Genomic DNA, 20,930 nt, shown 5'->3' with positions numbered 1-20,930 from the left:
TCTTTAAGTGAAGTAAGAGGTCCTTGAAAATGATCCAGTGTGTTTTCTCGAACAATAGGTTCCAAATATTCTAAATTTGGATTAATACAACCAGTATTTGTGATGAGTTGGCATGAATTCTCAGAGGCATGGAAGCCATAAAACTGCCAATTGGATTCAATATAGCCAATGATTTCTACTTGGTGGCCAAGATAGTGTTAACAATTGGTTTATGATTTTAATTGTACTGTAAGAAAATCCTTGTTATAAATACAACTTTATTTTTCCCCAGAATATATTGCTATGTACACCTATGAAAGTTCAGAACAAGGAGACTTAACCTTTCAACAAGGAGATAAGATTCTTGTTATCAAGAAAGATGGTGACTGGTGGACAGGAACTCTTGGAGACAAATCTGGCGTATTTCCATCTAATTACGTGAGGCTTAAAGAATCTGAGGTAAACTGAGCGTGTTTGGTTTTACTTAACAGAAATGAATAGAATTGCTTCAGCAATGTTTCAACTAATTATTTATCTATATGTACGGTAAGGGAATGTTGTGCATACATGCTTGACAGCTGTATGTATGTGTATAACTGAGAAATGTTGCGAGTCACTGCACAAGTGATTGTGGAGATAAAGCGATCACTGATGGTTGTTTGTGGGGGGTATGGTTGCCCTTCAAGATTTACTTTATAGCTGTCAGGCTGAGGGAGGTAAGTAGTCATTTTGCTTCTTATTACTGGTATACCGCTGTATGGTTCAGGCATTTATTTTTGTCAGAAGAGAATGATCCCGGAAAGAGTTGTAAATAAAATTGTACCAGCACTGCACTTGGCTCCTATCTGTGGATGGTGAAATTGAATCTGGCTATAAGGTATAGGTTCAACTCACCGTGTATACCAGAGCACTCCAGTTAACACTGATCTATTTTGAACATATTTGTTTGATGATGTTCACAGAGTATCTGCTGTGATAAATCCAGGGAATTCTTGCCATCTCCCCAAGTTGGGGGATCTACCCCCTTTGGGACATTAGCCTGCTACGCCTAGCGGGAAGATGTCCCATGCAGACTTTGTGGACTGAGAAAGCCCACGAAGCACTGCTCCCTGCATCCAAGCTGAAAGCTACCGAAGCTCAACCTTGATGCACCGAGAAGAGACGAGGACATTCTAAATGTGGTTGGCCAGTTCCAGTTCGATCCTGCGCTGAAGTCCTGCCAGGAACCGACTGGAAACACTGTGGCCCACGAACGGACGAGAGAAGCCAGACCCATGCTGCCTCCTACCTGGAAGAATGTCACTGTAATGAGCCAGGTGTGCGTTACGTTTAGGGTACCTGGAGAAGGGTAGACTGGCCCAGAGATGCCAAAGTGGGGGTGAGAAAGCAAAATTTCAAAGAGGAGCTCGGGCATCAGATAGCCTGAAACAGATTGAGAGCCTATATACCCCAAACCAGGGTGAGGAACGAAAGGGCCCAAGAGGAGCTGGCACATCATGTAGACCAAGACTGGGCGAGAATTAATGTACCGCACAATGTTCAATGGAAACCTATGTGGTGGAGCTATAAGACGGACAGAAGTGCCAGAGACATTGATGACGAGCTGGACAGTACAGTGCGGGTCAGAAACCACCAATTGGGCAAGAGGCTCTTAATCATTTTCCCACTTAATCTGTATTCTTCGTACAAACGACATAATGCCACCAACCAAAAACACTTTAGCAACCCTTGATCCCTCCCCAACCTGCCCCCATACCCTCCTTAACACTCGTCAAAGTTCTGTCATGAATATTGTTGACAACAATCTATAGGCACTTATAGTCAAACATTAGGTTCTGATTCTAGCATAACACATAGGCTCCCGTATTACCCACCAATAGTAAAAGGGTTAGTGGCACGCAGGTTGGACTATCCCCAGCCACTCTAGCTATTGAACTTTTTCCAGAGCTCCTGCCCTATCGCCGGATACCACCTGAACAAAGATAGGGTCACTGTACAAGAATGCACTCCCAACCCTTCAGATTCCCCCCATAGTGCCTACCTCATGTCAGGCTTCAACTTGATTTCTCATCCCACCAAGTAACCAAAGGACCCCACTTTTCTTCAAAAGATCCCATATGATTGTTCACAATTGCGGTACGTTTTTCCATTTCCAATATCTCTTGGAGTTTTTGGCCCATTCTGACATGGAGGTGACCCACACATTTTTTCCATCCCTGGGCTATGTGAGGGGTCAGAAATGTGAGGTGGACAAGTAGATAAGTTTTCTCATAAGTAGCCAATTTATGTGACGATAAGGGTGAGAAAAACGCCTCGCTTTTCCTAACCTAACAAGGATTTCCCTGCCTGTCAAACTAAGACTAAAGCATAACACTCTAATATCAAAAGCTATCTGTCACTCACGCTTATATAGACAACAAAATCAAACGGGTATCATTTGGCCGCTCAAATTCAACAAAATAAGTTATATTCAAACATAAGCTTTGTAACCATGTTTCTCCAGCATGGGGTCTGGCATGGATTCACATGCTCATGAATATTCCCCGTCGTCAGGCTGGGAATCCTCGGTAAAGAAAAAAACCAGTATCAGTTTCGTTTCTGATCTGTCTTTCGTAGTAATAACCAATCACTGGTCTCTGCGTCATACTGACCACAGCCAATGACTGCCCTCTACCTAAGCACCGCCTCTGGCAGCCATCTTCAGATTTTTACCGCACGTTCATGTGTTGGGATCCTCGTGCTATTGCTCTCGAGCGTTAGTGCTATTTTTTCACGTTTTTTCTCAAAAACTTCGTTTTTTCGGTCAAAAGAGCCTCAAGCTCCACCGACTCTCCATCCGATCAATGGGGACCCGTTTCGGATTCGTCTACGCCCCTCAAGGGTGAAGATTTTGTCGAGCTACGCTTTTGGAGGACTCCAGAAGTTTCTCAGGCCCAGCCATGGCCCAGGAGAAGGGAAGCTCGACGCCCGGAAAGCTGTTCAGGGTCTGCCCTGGATGCCAGCTGCAGAACGTCTTCAAGGAGGACGAACACTCTTTTTGTCTTTACTGCCTACATGAGGACAAGACGCACGTGGAGAAGAACTGTGCGTTTTGGGGCAACATGTCTGAGCGGACCATGAAGGACCGCCATCAACGTCTCGCCAACTGGCTAGAAGGGAAGAGCCCGTCCGGCGAGAAGAAGAGGAAGAAATCCGAGCGGTCTTCTAAGACCTTTGAGGACGCCCCGGCGACGGGGGTCCAACATAAGGCCAAGCACCGCGAGTCCGCTGGCACCGGGAGCGCCGAACGGTCGGGCTCTACGGGCGCCAGGCAGGGCGCACCCTCCCCGGCACCATCAACCACGAGCCAACGCTCTGGGTCGGGTAAGAGGAAGGCCGAGCACCCGGCGAAGCTCCTGGAGAGGCCCCGGTCGAGCTCGAAGGCGGAGGGGAAGCGAGGCAGTGTCCCCCCCCCTCAAGGATAAGGCGGTGAGCGCACCTAAGGTGGTGAAGGCCTTAATCCATCCGGCCAAGCCCTCTATCGAAACTGTCGCGGCGGCCCTGGCTCAGCCTGTGGAGGCTACACCAGTGGTGGCGACCTCGGGGCTCAGAGTCTCCCTGCCACCTCGGAGGGAGTCCTCTTTTGTGCCCATCGATAGGACCCCCGTGAAATCCCCCGTGGGGAAGAAAAAGGGGGGGCAGGGCGTCGTCGTAGATTCGGCCTCAACCTCGGAGGAGGAGCTGGTCGAGGTCTTAAGCCACGGCCTTGGCATGGAAGAAGACCGGCCCGTCGGGATGGATCCCGACGCAGGTGACGACGACATCGTCGAGGGTACCGACGGGGCCCCTGATCGCCCGTCGGATTCCCCTCTGCCAGCGCCGCGAGACAACTCGGCGGCCATTTTGTTGGCTATACAGTCCTTATGCTCTGAGATAAGGACGAGACTACCGTTGCCGACGGAACCTCTCCCGTCGGGGGACCCAGAACCGGGACCTTCTGGTGTTCCCCCTACCAAGAAAAGAAGGATCCACCCTCCACCTCCTTTTCAGCCGTCGCGCCCCTTCCAGCCCTCCTCCCCGTCCACCCGAGGGGATGATATGGGGACTGACACGGCAGCGACGGGTACGGACGACGAGGTATACGACGAGGATGTACCGTCGTCGCCTCCCACCAGGGCTTCTCCGCCCGACGAGTTTGGATCGTTCCACTCAATGATCGCCAGGGCATCCGAGCTTTTCCAACTCTGCCCTGAGGAGAAGAAGGAAGGTTTCCTTTATCAGCGGCGCGAGGCCAAGAGGAAGACGGTCCTCGCGGTGCCTCTATTGGACGACATTTGGGATGAGGGCCTCACCCTCCTCAAGAACCCGTCCACGACGCCAGCTAGAAGAGACCGGTACGAGAAAAAGTACCGGGTCTCGGACGTGGCCCCAATGTGCCTCCGGGCGCAGCCTACCCCGGACTCCGTCGTCTCCGCGGCGGCCAGGAAAAAAGCGGGGGGGGTGCGGCCTCCACATCGACTTCCCCACCGGACGGCGAGGGAAAGAAATTGGACGCTATGGGACGCAGAGTCATCTCGTCTGCAGCGACGACGATTAAAGCTGCCAACGCCTTGGCTATCGTGGCCCGATACGACAGGGAGCTCTGCTACAAACTGGCTCCCCTGCTGGACTTCTTGCCGGACGACAAGAGGGCAGAGGCCCTGGAGATCCTGCAAGAAGGTGAGGTGGCTTCGGACCACGCCATTACCGTTGCGACGGACATCGCCGACACTGGGTTCCGCCAGTTGGGCAACGGCGTTTGCCTTAGGCGGCGTGGATGGCTCAAGGCTACGGACTTCCGTCAAGACGTTCAGACCAGAGTCCTGGACATGCCCTTCGATGGGAACAACCTGTTTGGGAAAACGGTGGACGATTCCCTTCAGGCCATTAAAGCGGACACCGAGACGGCCCGGGCCCTTGGAGTTCTGCAACAACGACGGACGCCCTTTTGGAGCAGCGGAGGCAAGGGCACCTCCAAAGGTTCCGGCGGCGGTTTCTCCTCCTACCGTCAAGCGGCCCGCTCGTCATCTCAGGAGGCCTACAGAGGACGAGGCAAGCCTGGCGGACCCCGCCGTCGTCGCCAAGGACAAGGCGCTAAAGCCTCGTCGAAGCAGGATTGAACCGGCCGGGGGGTCGGGCCCCCACCGAAGCACCCCGGTGGGAGGCCGGCTGGCGAGCTTCGTCAGCGTGTGGGAGTCCATCTCCACCGACCGTTGGGTGCTGGACGCCTTGGCCCGGGGCCACGCGCTCGAGTTTCAAAGAAAGTGTCCGCGCGTCCCCCCCCCGTGGCCAGGAAAGAACTTCACGTCCCTCAACTTCTCCGGGAGGTGAAGGCGATGCTCAAGAAGGGTGCCATCGAACTCGTCCCAAAGAGGCTTCGGGGCTCCGGAGTCTACTCGAGATACTTCCTCGTGAAGAAGAAGACGGGGGGATGGCGCCCCATCCTGGACCTGCGACGTCTGAACAAGTTCATCAAGGCGCAAAAGTTCTGGATGGTCACCCTCCAGCACGTCCTGGGTCAGCTGGAGGAAGGAGACTTCCTGTCGTTGTTGGATTTGGAGGATGCCTACTTCCATATTCCCATCTTGAAGGGGCACCGAAAATTCCTCAGGTTTGTGGTCCAAGGGCGGCATTACCAGTTGAAAGCCCTCCCCTTCGGTCTACGGTCGGCACCCAGGGTGTTCACCAAGTGCCTCGCACCGGTGGCGGCTCAGCTGCGCCGCGAAGGGATCCACGTCTACCCCTACCTGGACGACTGGCTCATCCGAGCCAAGACGAGGGAGCTCGCCGTGGTCCATACGGCAAGGACCGTCCAACTTCTCACGGACCTGGGATTCTCCGTGAACTACGCCAAATCCCACCTGGTACCCGCGCAAGACACTCTGTTTCTGGGAGCGAGGCTCAACACAGTGTCCCTTCGGGCCTCCCCGTCGGAGGAGAGGACCAGGACCATCCTGGGCAAGGTGCAGCGGATGTTGGTGGCCGACGCGGCCAAGGTGAGGTCCATCAAGTCCCTCCTCGGAATGATGTCTTCCTGCATCTACCTCATTCCCATGTGCAGGCTCCGGATGCGCCCATTGCAGGAGTTCCTGGACGCGCGCTGGATCCAAACGACGGGCAACTTTGAGGAAAGGATCACACTCGACGAGAGTTTCCGACGAGCGATCCGGTGGTGGGGCACCCGCGCGCATCTGACGGCGGGCATGGACTTCCAGACCCCAGCCCACCAGGAGACAGTGACCACGGATGCCTCCCTGGAAGGGTGGGGAGCGCACACCGAAAATCTGCACGCAAGGGGCCTTTGGCTCCCGGCGGAGAAATCCTTACATATCAACGTCCTGGAGCTCCGTGCAGTGTTTTGGGCCCTCAGGTCCTTCCTTCCGTCCCTGAAGGGCAAGGTGGTGAGGATCTTCACCGACAACACCACCACCATGTTTTACATCAGAAAACAGGGCAGAACCAGGTCCCCAGCACTGTCCAAGGAGGCGCAGGACCTGTGGCATTGGGCAGTCGCCCAGGGGATGTTTCTGGTGCCGTTTCATCTGGCAGGGATAAAAAACACCATCGCCGACTCACTCAGCAGGGGGCTGCGCTCGTGCCACGACTGGGAACTACGGCAGGATCTAGTGGATCGCCTCTTCCGACGGTGGGGCACACCCCAGATCGACCTGTTCGCGACGGCGACGAACTCCAAGTGCCGGAGGTTCGCCAGCAGGTTTCCCCAGGCGAGGAGCATGGGCGATGCTTTCTCGTTCCCCTGGGAGGGCCTGTTCCTCTACGCGTTCCCTCCTTTGCCACTGCTAATCCGGCTCGTCAACCAGCTCAAGAGGTCACGGTGCAGGATGATCCTCGTCGCACCTGCGTGGCCGAGGCAGATATGGATCCCGGACCTTCTGGACTTGTCAGCGTCCCCGCCAATCAAGCTGCCGGTGGACGCGGATCTGCTCTCCAGGGAAGGAGGCGCCATCCTCCACCACGACCCGAAATCGCTGAACTTGCAGGCCTGGCTCCTGCAGCGCTAGAGTTTGGAGGATACGACATACCGGCCGACTGCAGAGAGGTTCTTGCAAAGGCCAGGGCGTCCTCGACTCTTAAATGCTACGGTCACAAATGGAAGAGGTTCTCTGTCTGGTGCCACGCAAAGAAGATTAACCCTCTACGGATTACGGCTCCCCAAGTTCTGCCGTACCTGCTGACGCTGGCCAAAGCTGGACTGGCACACGCGTCCATCAAGATTCATCTTGCTGCGATCTCCTGATACACCAGAACCACCGGACGGACGTCCTTGTGGTCTCATCGTCTGGTGAAAGAGTTCATGAAGGGACTGTTCAGATCGTTCCCGCCGGTGAAGGCTCCGGCTCCGGCTCCGGCCCCGGCCCCGGCGCTCAACGTGGTGCTGACCAAGCTCATGGGACCTCCGTTCGAGCCTCTGCACTCGGCCCCGTTGAAGTTTCTGTCGTGGAAAACAGCGTTTCTTGTGGCCATCACCTCCGCACGACGGGTGGGAGAGATCCAGGCCCTTTCCTGCAAGGCCCCGTAGTTGACTTTTCACGACACGAGGGTAGTGCTCAGGACGCACCCCTCCTTCATGCCCAAGGTACCGTCGGACTTCCATCTCAACGAACCCTTGGTGTTGCCTGTGTTCTTCCCGTCGCCTTCGTCGCCGGCTGAGAGGACTTTGCACTCGCTGGATGTGGCTAGAGCGCTGAAGTTCTACGTGGACCGCACGAAGTGTTTTCGGAAGACGTCACAACTCTTTGTGAACTTTGGACCTGTCAATCAGGGGAAGGCTCTCTCGAAGGCTTCCATTTCCAGATGGCTCTCCGGCTGTATCATGTACTGTCATCGGTTGGCAAACCGACCGCTGCCCGGCCGTCCGAGAGCCCATTCCACCAGAGCGATCGCAGCTACCACGGCGTTCCTTTCTGGTGTGCCCCTGCTGGACATATGCAGGGCTGCTACGTGGAGGTCGAAGCACACCTTCACGAAGTTCTACTGCGTCGATTGGGATTCCAGGGAGGAGTCCAGGGTCGGCCAAGCAGTGCTGCGCAACCTGTTCGCCTGAGGTGAGCCTGGTGAGGAGGTAAGATGCTTAATGTTGAGTTTGATGCAATGCTTAATGTTGAGCCTTTGCCACCTCCCGTGGTTGTGCATGTGTGTACTGCTATGTATTCTTTATTCATGAGCATGTGAATCCATGCCAGACCCCATGCTGGAGAAGGAACAAGTTACTTACCTGTAACTGTTGTTCTCCAGCATGGGTCTGGCATGGATTCACATGCGAACCCTCCCGCCTACCCCTCTGCGGCTCCTCGCTTGGTCATACTGCCACTTCACGTGCTTCCAAATCTGAAGATGACTGCCAGAGGCGGTGCTTAGGTAGAGGGCAGTCATTGGCTGTGGTCAGTATGACGCAGAGACCAGTGATTGGTTATTACTACGAAAGACAGATCAGAAACGAAACCGATACTGGTTTTTTTCTTTACCGAGGATTCTCAGCCGGACGACGGGGAATATTCATGAGCATGTGAATCCATGCCAGACCCATGCTGGAGAACAACAGTTACAGGTAAGTAACTTGTTCCATCCTTGTAACCAGGGTCGGATCCCCTTCCCCAGGATTAATGCAGGATTTTTTCAACTCAAAGTTCCTATCAAGAAAGTTCTTTTCAATTGTTAAGTTCTGTTCCAAGTGCAACATAAAGTTCCTTTCACTCCATGAGTCTTTCCCTTGGCACTTGGGTGGATTTATTGCTAAACATGATTTATCACTCTTCCAAAATGATTGTCCTAAGTTTCCATAAGCTCTTGTTTAATGAACCAAAAATACTTTTTCACACTTCTTGTCTTCACACTTCTAGTCAGTATCAATATAATCGCTCTTCTTTGAACAACCACTTCCACATTTCTTCTTTATGAACAACAATGTTTTGTTAGAATGGTTTTACCACAATTCATTACAACACATTAGTGGACTTGCCACTTTCTTCACCACAACCTTCTACAACAATGCAGTACTTCATTGTCTTCATCCTGGTCCACTAACCTGCCACGACTATCCACTAATAGTCCCTTTCCTGGTATAATCGCCTGCCAGTATAATACTCCTACCACTACTACAAGTACTCTGGTGAGGCTTGCTTCAAGCTTTAGAAATGTCTTTGACTTTCAACAGCATTGAGATTCACAACTTCTTTCATAAGGAAGCAATACACATTGAAGATTATTGTTCCACTGATTTGTTTGCCATATGCAATCCAGCTTCTATTCCTCTCTGCTTGATAATTGCTTCAAGGACGGCTTCTCTCCTGTCACCTTTGAATTCCTTCTAACAGTTAGTTACCTAATTAACTGCTGGTAATGTCTCTTGTTCAAGTTTCTCTCATTGGGAAAGTTGTTTCCCCTTTATTTATAATTGCCTTTCTTTGGCTTGGGCAATGCTGGTTGTTATCTTATTCAAATACTTCCTGCTCTTTACTTTAGTAATGATAGTTGGAATCGTCTTTATTTATTATCCCCTATTTACTTTGGCAATGATGGTTATAATTGTCTTCAAATATTGCCCCCTTTTTTCTTTGGCAAGGATTTTTACAATCTTTCTTCAATCTGTTTCTCTCAATATTACTACCACTAGTATTACTGTTAAATGACTTATAAAATGTATGTTATGGGGAGTTTTTAAAGGAATTAATGGCTGGTTCTTGACTTTATAGTTCAAACCCAAGTGGGAATCATAACTATCAGAGGTAGTGATGGTGATTCTCCGACCCTTTAAATATATAATTACCCTGTTGACCATAAGTGTTTCACTACTAACAGTTTGGTTAATTTTGGGAAGGGAAGTAAATTTTTTTTACCCTAGGAACAAGACGTTAGGTATTCCGGTATTATGGAAATCTCACCCTCTGAAGAAGATGAATACCGCATCTCTCATAACTAAGTCATTCCATTCCCTTGGTGGCCTTCTCCACCAAGCTGATCCAACTGGCTAATAGCATCCCCAGGGTTAGGATCAGGTAGCGGCTGCCTTCCCCAGACCATCTGAGAGGAGACTTTATGCAGGGATTATTCTGTGAGGACTCTGCAGAATTCAGCACACAGACACAAAGGTATAGATTTCTCACAAAACGCCATTTATTAAATAAAAATGGGTGAGACAAACGCCTCTTTCCCTAGCCCAACAAAGAGGACCCTGCTTAACAAACTAAGACTAAAGAAAAATTACCTAGTGTCCAAAAGATATCGGACAATCACAATAATAAACACAACATCATATAAGGTTTTTTGACTGTCAAGTTCCACAAAATAACAAATCAATTTAAACTCAACATTTGTAGAAAGTACTCCTTGCGACAGGGTTGGACTCCCTTGCCTTTCTGGTTCAAGAAGGTTCTGTGAAATAACAAAGTTCCATTCAACGTAGCACCAAACGTCTCTTCCATTCAATATATTTTTACTTGGAAAAGTGAATATCGCTCTTCCAACTGCTTCTTTATAAATCAAAATAGTCTATTGCTTGTCAAAACTAAAGTCTTCATCAAAACCCAAATACATAATTCAGGACAATTGTTCATTTTTCAAAGACCCAAGCAATTGTTAGCAAATCATACTTCTTCAAAAGAAACACTTTCTGCAATGCAACAGTTCCTCTAGACAAGCTGATGTAGTTAACACTACTTTTCCAACACACCTTTTTACTATAACCACAGTGCTTTAAATCTGCTTCTTCTTTCCTGGTATACTCACCTGCCAGGAAGAACTACTATTGGTCCCTTTACTGGTTCACTTGCCTGCCAGGTAACAATTCCTACTACTACAATTGTACTCTGTGGTAATGCTTGTTCCAAAACTCTCCACACCTGGATTTTGAGCAAGTAAGTTTGAACAACAGCTGCTTCTCTTTATAGTCTTTTGACTTTTAACAAAGTGAAATTCCATATAAGGGAAGTTGCGTCCTTGCTGTCTCTGTAATCTTCTTTTATTGCCTTTTGGCTGTAGGCAATACGGTTTACAGTTCTCTCCCCATCGATCTCTCCTACAAGGACTTTTCTCATTCAGCCTCTGTTTTATACCTTGGCAAACTCTAGGCTATTGGCAATTTAGGTTACAATTGTCACTTAATTAGTATCCCTGGTTAGTAGAGCGGTGCCCAGTCTGCCTTATTTCATGTGTTCGATATTCAAAATCATTATTTTCACTTGTTGGTCTCTTTCGGAGCGCCCCCGGGTCACCTGCTTCAGGTGAACTCACTGGTAGGCCTTTGCGTCTCCTTCGGACTTGCGAGTGCTGTTACAGAGCTTTTCAGTTTCTTATATGTTCCTGTCTGATTGATCCAATCTGACTGCAGCGGTATGCGCAGGCCTCCACAGGAGCTCTGACCAATATGTGTGATCTCTGGTGTAGTTTCTATACTGGAGCACTTGACGGCGTGTTGGTAGCTAGTCTCCCGCATGGCATAGCTTCCTTCAGAGACACTTCCCGCTGCACGTTCTCAGCACGGCCAAGCTTCCTCTGCTTCCACAGCACCTCCCCACGTAGTCCTGTTGCCGGCACTACTGCACAATCAACTTCTCCCTCTACATGCACCTGAAGCTCATTTATATTTCCCGCTCGGGTACTTTCTACCAAAACAACCAGACCATTCATTCTGCTTCATCGCTTCTGAAGCCCTCGTCACACTACCACAAGCATTATGAAATCCATAATGGTTTTTAGGTCAAAATTGTCTGTTTTTTACACCAGTCCATTAGAGCGTTAGGAACATTAGGGTAATCATTTTAAAGAGGTCTCCCACTCCCCTTGACATGAGCCCCCTCCCATGTGATCCTCCTGCATAATACCTACCCCAGAGTCAGGATCATGTAGTGGCTGCCTTTCACTGGCCACATGAGAGGAGGCCCATGTCGGGATTTTAGGGATGATCTCATTAGATTCATCACAGCAATCACCAACCTCCCAGCCCTGAACATCACCTCCACATCCTGGGAAATGTGTATTCTTCCCTGTCCCTTGACGGAATACCCACCAACATCTGGAGTGGATCCAGGGTAGGCTGTCCCGCTCCCCCCCCCCCCTCCTGCGCCTTTATCTCCCTTATCCAGCTCAGGAGTCTCTCCCTCCACCACCCCCCCAAAATGTGTATTCGCAGACAATATCACCACATATGCAAAAGCAAGAAAGCAACCCTACCTGGGTCAATTGGAACATGTTATACAATTTCATAGAGAAGCCACCGCTACCAAGGGTCATGCCTGACTTCATATTGTTGATTGTGTGAATGACTTCTTCGGGTGTGATGGGCAAATCCAGGCCACATCACGGGGGATTCCCGGGATTGACAAACGATCAAGAAAAGACGATATTAAAGACTTGGCCCCGGAGAATTCAGAGGAATAAAGGTTCTGTTAGTATTTGGAGAACTCCTCCCCGATTATTTTCAGGATCATAAATAACTGGACTGTCAGAGGCCTTTAGGGAAACTACCATTTTCCTATTCCTCCCCTCCCTGAGCATCCAGGCAAGTTTTCTGTCCGCTTTATCCCCTTTCTTGTGGTATTTTTGTTTGAGAAAGGCCTGTTTTTTTTCTGTGCTCTAAATAAGAAGGGTCCTGAGCTTAGCTTGGTAGAGTTTTAATCTGCTAGTTTTCACTGGGGTGAGGTACCTCCCAGACGCTTTCTTAAGCATTTTCATTTCTAGTTCTTGTTTGTAGTAGTAGGATCAGGCCAGTTTGTTTTCTAGACGGAGGACAGCTTTACTTTTGTACGACATCCTGATGTGCACACTTTTGGACTAATTTTGTACTTTCATCATAGGGACTACAGTGTTTGGATCAGAATAGGGTTTTTGCACCAAAGGAAAGGCCTTTCAGTATAAAACATAATGAATTGTCTGCCTCCTGATTCTGACTTAACACACTACTTACTCTTTATTGGATAATGAAGGAGCCGTCTTGTATAAATGCCCATCAAAACGTTTGATACGATTAGACACCCTTAAGTCCAAAAGAACACATGTCTGTTAAATGGTAATTGTTTGTGTTTATTTACTATAGTGCAAGAAATACTAGACATTAAGAGGATGTACTCCCCTTTTCTTGTTACTATGGCGTTCTTTAAATTGGCACACAGAAGCAACACTTTTTGTGCTAGTTAAAAGCTCAGTAAGGAACCCTTCCATGCATTGGGATCTATGTACAACGCACCTTACAACAGAAAGGTGGGAGCTAGACAGGGGCTCCACTTGCAGCAGAAGGTTTTGAGCTGTCAGCTCACCTCATATATGCCTGCTCTACACGACAAGGACTTTCGGGGCTGCACACAAACCCTCTTGGGCTACTGTGTTGATTGAAAAGGTCTCACATTTACTGATACATTATGCCTTCACTTTTTTATTCAGATGGGTGCTAAAAGTGTCTTCGGGCCCCCGATTGAACATGAGGAAAGAGAGTAAACGTGAGCCAAATTCCTCTGGGGGAATCTGTGTAAGACTAGCTGGCCACTACGTGGTACCTTCTATTAGAGCTTGTGAATCTGCTTGCTATTCATATGCTACACAGAATTGACAACATTCTATAGTTCGTAGGTAGTTTCCACATGCCTTTTTTTGTACACTGGGGGTATAATACTTTCTTTCTAGTTGATAAGGAGTTGGCCACTACTCCCTATGGCATCAAATAAGGGATGCAAGGCTTTTGCCAAAGGGTTGGAAGATAGTTTAAGTAGTGCATTACAAGTCCCGTCAGGCCCAATTGCACGGGATGACAGAAGTTTAGTTATCATTAGCGAGATCTGTTGAATGGATTGGCTATAAAACCACTTTGCCTCTTGCTGGGTATGATGTTCATCACAAGGTGATATGGCTCCTAATGTTTTGAATGTGGGCATTTTAGCTTTCTTCTGGTACACAATTCATAGGTATGTTTTATTTTGGCAGCACCTCTTGGAGTCGACCAAATACCTATGTTATTGATGTTGCTTGCATAAGATGCCAATGTTAGCCATAGCTCATATTGTTGCTTCCTTAAATATGTTCTTAGGAAGCTTCCGACCTTTTTGTTGCTGTCTTTCACTTTTGCGGGGATGTCAGGATTGCAGACATCTGATCTACTTTTGGGGCTCACCATTGCAATCTCTTTTCTCATAACTTTTTGCACACATTGGATGTTATGATCATGTTTCTGATATTTGGTCGCTTGCTTGTTCCAGCGTTCACCTGGACTCTTATAGGAGTTTATTTTTTTTTTGTAACCTTCCCAATTCAAAGCTTGAGATTAGAGAACTCAAGAAGGATATTCGTTGCTGCTATGGCTTGCAGCGACAGGCAATTGTTTGTAAAGACATGAAGCTCATCGGCCGCAAAAGTGTTTGCTACTTGGAGATTAGTGGGATTCCAGTTGATTCTATTATTTCCAGCATTTAAAACATCACCCGTCTCAAGGGTTTTGGATTCTTTGACCATTAGCATTGAACAAAGAGGAACATTGTCACTTTCTTCTCTGTGTATAATAGCCATATCAGTTGTTATTGACTTTGCTAATTCGTTGATGAACACATAGTCTAGTGTTGAGGTGCTCTTTAAACAGATTCTAGTGTAAACTCTGTCCGGGTGACCATTAAAATTTCCATTAAGCATCGTGAAATTAAGGCTAGTGAACAAAGTTAGCCATTCTTTCCCCTGCGAATCAGACTGTAATTTGGACCAAGTCTAGATTCCAACTGGTGTACGAAAGAAGTATTGTTATCATATATTTGTGCATGGAAATCCCCTACTACAAACACAGGAATATTTCTCTTATTAGATTGTAGAATTTGCTTCTCACATCTACAGTTATTTTTGTTGGCAACTCTAATTGGCGGGTCGTAAATATTTATTATTGTGAACTCCATCAAGGCTGTATTCTCAGTCTTTACTAAGACAGCCTGTATCATTTCAGAGGAATGGATAGCTGTCAGCAGCCAGGTGTGGCGAACCGAAACTAGTAAGCCACCTCGCAATCTTCCTATTTGGCCTTTAGTAGCTGTAACTTGTTTAGTGCTACGGCCGTCCATCTCGCAGATTTCCATTAGCCAAGTCTCTTCTAAGGCAATTATTTGAAATTAGTCAATGTTTGCTAGCAGGCCATCGTCTGCAGATAGATGGTTAAAACCCCTAGTGTTCCATGAGCACATAAGGCAACTATTATCGGTATCAGGTAATACTATCCCCATATATATGGTCGCCGTAAATAATATCGCTGGGAAAATGTCGTGGCGATATTATTTGGGTGACCATATATATGGGGACAGGGGCAAAAAAAATGTTTGGGGGTTGCGGGGGTGTCCCCCGCATGTTCCATGCAATAATGTTGCCATTTTTTGGCGATATTTTTGCATGGCGAGATTTTTGTGGCGACATTATTACATGGAACCCTATTATCATGGTGAACCTGCAAAGTGGGTTTTAAAAACAGTGGGTAATCACTGTCAGTATCCTGTTTTGTTATCGGGTTCTTCCACTTGGGTTACTTTGTTCGTTGTGCATAGCTCTGTTCTGTTTTTCATTGTGCCCCTAAGCTTGGAGGTATTTGTTCCTTAGATCCTCCTTTCCTTTGCAATCACATTTTGCTTCAGTATTATTTTGCTTTCTATTGGATATGTTTCCTTATCGATTTCTTTACAACTGTAGCCTAGTTTAAAAAGTTCATTTTCATATTTTAACATATAGACTGTAGTCTGATCTGATTTAAAGAATACATTAAAGGTTACATGGAGTCTGTCTTCAAGCTGATCCACAATTAGTATATCATCGGGTGTAATCATTCTTAGAGGTATTATGGTGTTTAAGATTCACATACGCATGGCTGTCTTTAACGGCGGATGACTATTAATGCCAGTATCAGATTTAATTTCTAATGCTTTTACCGTCTGTTGGATGGTTACTTCCCGACTTGGATGTTACAGGGAGATCTTGAGAACTACTCTTAGTTGTCATATGGTCACAAGTTGCATCTGCTATGATACCAGTGGCCTGAGTGACACAGCACTGTTTGTTGCTATGGGACGAACGCTACGCTACTGATTATAAATTGTGGCCTTGGTTGAAGCATCTTTATCTGTATTGGTCAGGTCAAATTGGGATACCAATACATCTTTTCCCTTTGTTTCTCCGTTACTAGCTGTTTTACTCTGGGATTCTATAAATAATTCACGTAAGTAGTTCCAGATTTCATTTTGTCTTAACATCTCTTAAGGTGAATCACTTTGAGATGCACCGTTCTGAGGATGAGCACAGTTAATTTTAGTGGGTGCTTCTTGTGGATAGCTCTTGTTTGTCTCCTTATTACTTTTACAATTCTCTGCTTCCATAGGTTCACTATTCTCATTCATTGGTATCAAATTCAACTCATTGGGTTTGTCTTTTAAGTATACAACCATTTTCTTTTTTCCCCAAGTGTTTTTGTTGAATATATGCATGCTTGGGATAGCACTTTAAGTCTTTGGTTAAAGTTTCGATTTTTGGCACATTTTTGAGGACTGGGTCTATTTCAATCACTGGTACTTCAGTTTTGGATGCTACATCTCTAAATACCCGTCTCGAATGGTTGATACTTTTGTGTAATAGTGATTGCACATCTATTTTCTTTTCTAAACCTTCACTTTTTTCATTAAGCTTATAAAGTAGATTTTCCACTATTTCAAACATTGCTTCTGAGGCAATGCTGGCTACACTGTTGTAGTCTGTTCTGCCATTAACTTTGCCGGAGATCCTAAGGGATGTGTTTTAGTTGTTGGGTCAAAATTGTCAGACGCGCTATCATCTTTCACATCATTGCCAGTTACTTCACAAGTATCTAATAACTGTGGGATTAGTGAAATGTTGTCTTTGTTGTTTTACTGTTTACTTCACTATTCATCATTTCAGTCCTAGCTAAACTGTCCATGGTGTCCTGTATAGAAGGTGACATTATAGTTAATGCTGCTGGACTCTTAATTTGGGCTAATTTGGTCACATTCTTGGGTTTTTGGATTAGTTAATTCTTCAAACTACAGAGGGGATCCTCTTTGTATGTCTCCCTAGGGAGGTTCATCACATTCTCTATTAATTTGCTTGTTACACAGGGAAGCAAAACATTAACTTCTTGTTCAATCACTCGGGCAGCTAGTTTTAACTCAACCAGTCAAAGTACCGTTTTCACTTGTTGCTTGCAGAAATTGGATTTCTTCTACTTCATTCTCATTTATTGAGATACTCGAAGTTACCTTGGGGAAATAGTTAGCCATTACCCTCATTTTAGTTGGAACTGTCTCAATTGGAGGCATTTCTCTATTTTCTTTTTCTTTTCTTATGTCTTTTTCGCTCCCCCCTCCCTGTTTTGGTTGCTTACTAGTTGATGTTATTGTCTTTATACAAGTGCGATAGTGTCGACCAGGAGGCTATAGTAGCAGAGCATTATTTTTTTATTTTTTTTTTTTATTAAAATGCATTTGGTTTACATTTTAAACCTTACATTTATCGTTTACATTCAATCTACATTATTCTCCTCATAAAATAACCAATTACAAACACCAATATCTTTTATCCTTCTTCCTTATTGTTATTATTGTCCGACATGATGTTTTCCCAGAAGTGAATTATGGTTGCAACCATCTTTCTATTATTTCCCATTAAGATTTGACTCCATCTTTCTTCTTTTCCCATTTCAATTTTGGCATTAGCGTATTTGGCGCTAAAGATCAATCTTTTTTGATTTAGTGCCTCGCACTCTTTAATTACATGATAGTGTTTCGGTTTTCCCTATTATCTGACAGAATCTGCAGTCACTACTTGCACTTTTATTTTGGCTCCATTTTCCCAAAACTTCTCTTGTTGGCAGTAGGTTTAGTCTGAATCTCAGGAACATGTCTCTGATTTTTTGATCCGGATATAATTTTAAGTAATTTGGCAGTTGATTAAGTGCTCTTTCCTCTCCCTCACATTCAAGTGTCATCTTATATAGATCTTTCTGCTCTTGGGTTTCAATCCAATCAGTTCGACTTAGTTTCTTTTTTGCGATTTGAGGCATTTTCGTCAATGTATCCAGTGTAATCCCTTTTTTGTTGCATATACACAGGGATGTTTCTTTCCATTTGTCCAGTGCAACATTATTGACGTGTACTTTTGAAGTTCTTAGAATTTCTAATGCCAGTATCCTTTCTTCGCTATTGATTTTTCTGTAGAGATCTATTATTTTCCATTCGATTATTGATTCTAATGATTGGAGACCCAGTTCATATCGTATCCGTATCATGGGCGTGTTCTGAGGTAGACTCAATACTTTCCGCCAATACATCGCTTCCAGTTTCATCCATATGGTTCTATCATGATTAATCATGGTTTCTGCTCCATATGCGAGGATCGCTGTCACTTTTTGTTTATAAAACGTTACCGATGGTACTAGCGAAAATTTTCCAAATTTCTTATGAATTGACAGGCCTTGTCTGGCTAGCATTCTAGTTTTTGCTTTTAGCTGTTCTGCCCATGGTGCTTCTGTCAACGATTGGTTTATCCATATCCCTAGATATTTATAGGTGGTAACCTGGATCAATTTTTCTTCTTGGAGGTAGTATTGAAATGCTTTTTTCCCATTTGAATTTTTCTTTGTTAGATACATGATTCTTGTTTTCTTGGTGTTTATTGTCAGTTTGTTTTGTTCCATGTATTCGTAGGTTTGGTTAAGAGCTTTTTGTAATCCACACAGTGTTTTTGCTAATAAAATGATATCATCCGCGTAGATCAAACAAGGGACCGCAGTCGCATTTAATTTTGGAGGATTGATGGTTGGTGTATTTATAGCCTCTTCAAAATCCGACGTAAATAAGCTGCACAGGGCAGCTGCAAGCGGACACCCTTGCTTTAAGCCGTGCCAGGTGTTTATTTGTCTTATTATTCCATCCGCTGTCATTCTTACTTGTATTTTTGTGTTGGTATACAAAAGTTTAATTGGTTCTAGTATGTCATTAGGGCATCCCCATTGTTCCAATTTCTTCCACAGCAGATCTCTATTAATTTTATCATATGCCAGGCTCAGATCAACGTATGCTACTATTGTGTTTGTTTTTGTTCTTTCAGCTTCATGTTTCATCAGATTTAGAATCATGAGGTTCACATTTGTTCCGACGTTGCGCACAAATCCTGTTTGGCGCACCGCTTGATGTTTCGTTTGTTTTGCCCATATGTTTAGTCTTGTCAGTATAAGGTTAGCGAAGATTTTCCCTAGCGGATCCAGAAGTGCAAGAGGTCGATAGTTCTTCGGTTCTTTTGATGATCCTCGTTTGTATATAGGGATTAGCGTTGCTAATTTCCAGGACTCGGGCACGTTTTTAGTGCTGTTGATCAGATCTATAATTTTGCCACAGAATTGTGCCCAAGCTTCTGGATTTTGTTTTAATGTTGCATTCGACATGCCATCCGGCCCTGGTGCCCTTGATATATTTAGTTTTTTTTATTATTTTGGTAATCTCTTCAATGTCGTATATAAAGTTCCATTGCTTTGGTGGATGTTGTTGAATTTCCTTTATCACCGCTGTTCGTTCTTCATAAAGAGCTGTAAAATAGTTAACCCACGCTGCTTCTGAGACATCCACTATCATTGCATTTTCAGACTTTTTACTCGCTTTCAAGAGATCCCACAAATTTCTGGTGTTACGATTTTTCAGGGTGGCCATCATAGATTCAGCATTTTCTTGGTCTTGCATCATTTTGGCGTTTTTGTGCCAATTTTTGAATTTTTGTTTTGCTTGGCCGATTATTCTTTTTTTGGATTGTGGTGTTTCCTTTTGTGCTCTTTTAATAGATTTCCTTTTTTCTTTTTTCTTTTCTGCAATCTCTTGATTGTAGATATATTTCCGTTCTGGTTTTGGTAATTGATTCGATCTCTGTTTCATTTGGAATTGATCTGTTAGCCACCCATAATTGATTTTGTTGGAATCTTTTTGCTCTGAATTCATTAATGTTTCTGTTATTTCAGTTAGTCTATTCTCCGGAATTCTCAACCGGTTCATTCTATTTACTAGCTTCAACGTGGGTATGTTTATTTTGTCGTTCTTCTTTATTCATTACCCAAGAACGCTTTAGTATATAGTGGTCGCTATGTTCACTGAATAGATTTTTTGCCTCGACTTTTGCTTGGGTGATTCCCGTACTAGTATAGATGTAATCTATGATTGATTTATTTTCCCCTCTTGACCAAGTTGGTATCGGTTTTGATCCCCGCATATAATACATTCTACGTCTTTATGTTCTTGGGCAATGCTGTCTATCTTAGTGAAGATAGAATCAATTATCATTTCTTCTGGAACTTTCTTTGGATTCCAATATATATTGGTGATGTTTAGGTATTGGGTGCTTATGGGCTCTTTGTTCTTCTGCGGATCTATCCTCATTTGTCTTTTAACTAGAGTATTTTGCGCCCAGTTTCCAATATTCTGTGATTTCAGTTGCTAAATCTTGACTGTTTAGAGTAATGAGCCCTGCTGATGGTCTTCCTCCAATGTTGTTAATAGCCGGGTTCATGTACGTTAGAAATCCTTCACATACTGGGGGGGTTGATAGCCATGTCTCCTGTAAACATATCACCTGGGTTGAATTTAATTCGGGTCGATCTGTTTGGAACAGATGTGTATGTCCCCTAGTATTCCATGAACATACTGTTACTTCTTGTATATTGTTTACCGTTCGTTGTTATTGGCTTGGTTTTCTCACTTCTTCATTTCTACTTTTTTCCATACTAATTTCCCGCCAGAAGGGTGATTTTTCAAAATTCCATTTGTTTGGTGTTTTATTGTCTTATGGTTTTAAGTTCCTTCTTTTTTGTTCATCATTATTCCTTCTTGCTTCCTCTGTGTCATCCCATCCTTCATTATATTTATTGTTTTCTGCACTACTGATTTCCGAATATGATCTCCTACTCTTATGCT

General features: G+C 45.4%; 1 protein-coding gene across 4 annotated transcripts in view; it reads left to right on the top strand.

Moving 5' to 3' along the window:
• ITSN1 (intersectin 1) overlaps positions 1–20,930 on the top strand; it is a 3,188,156-nt gene that overhangs the window by 2,224,302 nt on the left and 942,924 nt on the right. For all 4 annotated transcript variants that reach the window (XM_069636218.1, XM_069636217.1, XM_069636220.1 and 1 more), the window contains one exon: positions 272–438. In XM_069636218.1, coding sequence (XP_069492319.1) covers positions 272–438 — 167 coding nt within the window. The remainder of the gene's footprint in view (positions 1–271; positions 439–20,930) is intronic.

This window comes from Ambystoma mexicanum, chromosome 7p (assembly GCF_040938575.1).
Source record: "Ambystoma mexicanum isolate Mex_15411 chromosome 7p, UKY_AmexF1_1, whole genome shotgun sequence".
In the NCBI taxonomy this organism is placed as follows: domain Eukaryota; kingdom Metazoa; phylum Chordata; class Amphibia; order Caudata; family Ambystomatidae; genus Ambystoma; species Ambystoma mexicanum.
The sequence above is the reverse complement of the archived record's forward strand: the minus strand, read 5'-3'. Positions and strand labels throughout refer to the sequence as shown.